Source organism: Salmo salar, chromosome ssa13 (genome assembly GCF_905237065.1).
Source record: "Salmo salar chromosome ssa13, Ssal_v3.1, whole genome shotgun sequence".
NCBI classification, from domain to species: Eukaryota; Metazoa; Chordata; class Actinopteri; order Salmoniformes; family Salmonidae; genus Salmo; species Salmo salar.
The window spans coordinates 67,754,807-67,757,184 of NC_059454.1; the positions used below are offsets into that span (position 1 = coordinate 67,754,807).

Consider the following 2,378-nt stretch of genomic DNA (forward strand, 5'->3'; position numbering starts at 1 on the left):
ATAATCATTGGCTATAATTGCTTTTCAAAAGTAGGGTTAGGCATACTTCCGAAATATAATTATGAGTTATGAGTAGGTATTCCAAGAAACTATTTCAATTAAATACAAATATATCTATTCAAATAATTAAATCTCTAGTGTCCTATGAAGATTGATTTATTGACTAATAACTAACTAATACTAAAGTGTTAATGGCATTAAATTGAAACATTGGTCAGTTCATCCAAGTTTATAGGAAAATGCAACTGCAATCCCTTAGCCTAATAATAAACCGACAAATGTACATGATAAATGGTACAGGCTAAACAATTAGTTATGTTTATCATGCACGTTTTAATAGTAACGCAATAACACTTCAAAAGGCATATGCTGCAACATATTTCGATTACCAGAACGAAAGTGCAAAAAGAAAGGGTAAAAATGTGACTTGCTGAAATTAAGAGCTAAGTTGTTTTTGTTTATCAAAGTAGGAACATACAAATGTATTTTCTCACAGATTGTCTCCAAAAAGAATCAACTGGTCCTGCATGGGTCAACGTAAGTCGTCTGCATAACTGGTGGCTTCAAACATTCACCAAAAACTATCTTAAGATGAAAATGACTGTTTTTTGTTTGATTCGAAGATGATAATAATAATAATGATAATAATATCCTAATAATGAACATGGCTTCAGATTATATTTTGTAGGCCTATGTACAATTGTTTGACATGATGCATTTTACACAGCCACGAAAAATATAAATATAGACAGCCTAAAGGGAATGTGTAGTGAGTGACATATTAGGCATATACGCTTGAATAAATAATACTTTGCATTATTGTCATTGATTTGTTTAAAAAAAGCAATATATCATTTCATATGTAGCCTAAAATACACGATTCAATATTGACATTTACACTGGGTTATGGCTATTTGTTTTTAAAACAACTTGCCACTTGCACTATAGTGAACGTTCTGGCGAGCAAATATCATCCTCGATATCAACATCGTCCTCATTTTCCTCTAACATGTATGAGTCTGGGTCGATTCCACTGTTAAGATCATCTGTGTTTTTTTCGTTGAGTTCACTCTCACTTGAGTTCTCCATGGATCTATCTAAGTCATTCGGATTTTTCTGGTCGTCTTGTGTTTTCCTCAGTTGCTTTTTATGCTTCATCCTTCTGTTTTGAAACCATGTTTTCACCTGTGTGACAAAGGTGGAATATTTCATAAACTTGCTTTGCAGCACAATGCGACCATCCCGAAAGGTATGATTAGTGTGATGTAGTTTAGGTTTCTTACCTGGGTTTCCGAGAGACTTAACGCTGTTGCCAACTCCACTCGTTCTGGTGTGGATAGGTACCGTTGTATCTCAAATCTCTTTTCCAGACCAGATAGTTGCGAATCCGAGAAGACCGTTCTCGCCTTCCTTCGTCTGCAATGCTTGCCCGGTAACTCCGGATGATGCTGAAATAACCCCGGCATTTGCATCCCTGTGAAATATATAAGGCATTCAGAATTGAAATTTCAACAACTTTTGCAATTATATTAACAGTTTAATTGTTGTAAGTTAAATTCAATGTACTCCATGCAATTTCTTCACACTGTAGGATATTACTTTAGGCCTCGTTATATTTAGCACACCATTTTATAATGGAGTATGATTTTTTTCTTCTGATTGAGTTGGATTTTTTCGAGAACGTTTTGCACCAACTTTTACGCACGAAAAGGCCAATATACCTGTTGCAAAACGCCCAAGACCACTCCATCGTTTTGTCAGGCTGTTAGGATTGGTAGACTACTAAAATGGAAATTATACATGCACCAACATTATGAAATAACATCCCTTTGGAATTAAATCATTATAGTCCTAATGAAATGTCGACGTTGTCTTAAACTGTTCTTGCACTCTGTAACTGCCTTCGCTTCACTGAATGCATGAACCAATCCAGTGCCTTCCAACTTACCAGACGTGAAGAAATACTGGTGATGGTCCGGCTTGTGTAGATGATGGTGCGGGTGAGGCGCTAGTATCGGAGTGGGCATCAGTGGGTATCCATATTCTAGGAGAGGCATCCGGGAAGCCAGAGAACTTGAGAACGGCAAGTGGAATACCTCTCTCAGGGGCTTTGGTTTGTGTAATAAAATATCTTCGATGAAGAACGACGTTGACCTCTGGGCTGGCATCTGAGGCACCGGGGACGTGTAGTTCAGATTCATCTTATATCTCTGAAAACACCTTCACAATTGAGTCCGTGTGGTGTTGATTATATGTGCACCCTAACAAACCAGGGAAGGGAAGCACTAAACTTCTTGCCTCCGTCTCCTCAGTCTCAAACGCAAGAATGGTCGTCTGTGTGAGATACGGTTGTGTGGCAGCCAGTGAGTGGTGCCAGG

At 37.8% G+C, this 2,378-nt stretch overlaps 1 protein-coding gene across 1 annotated transcript; it reads right to left on the bottom strand.

The window, feature by feature from the left end:
- Positions 1-313: 313 nt before the first annotated feature.
- Positions 314-2,378, bottom strand: bsx (brain-specific homeobox). The gene is made up of 3 exons (XM_014137176.2): positions 1,949-2,378; positions 1,284-1,474; positions 314-1,185 (listed from the first exon to the last, which is right to left on the bottom strand). The coding sequence occupies exons 1-3, from the start codon at positions 2,199-2,201 to the stop codon at positions 943-945; spliced, it is 687 nt and encodes a 228-aa protein (XP_013992651.1). The 5' UTR covers positions 2,202-2,378; the 3' UTR covers positions 314-942.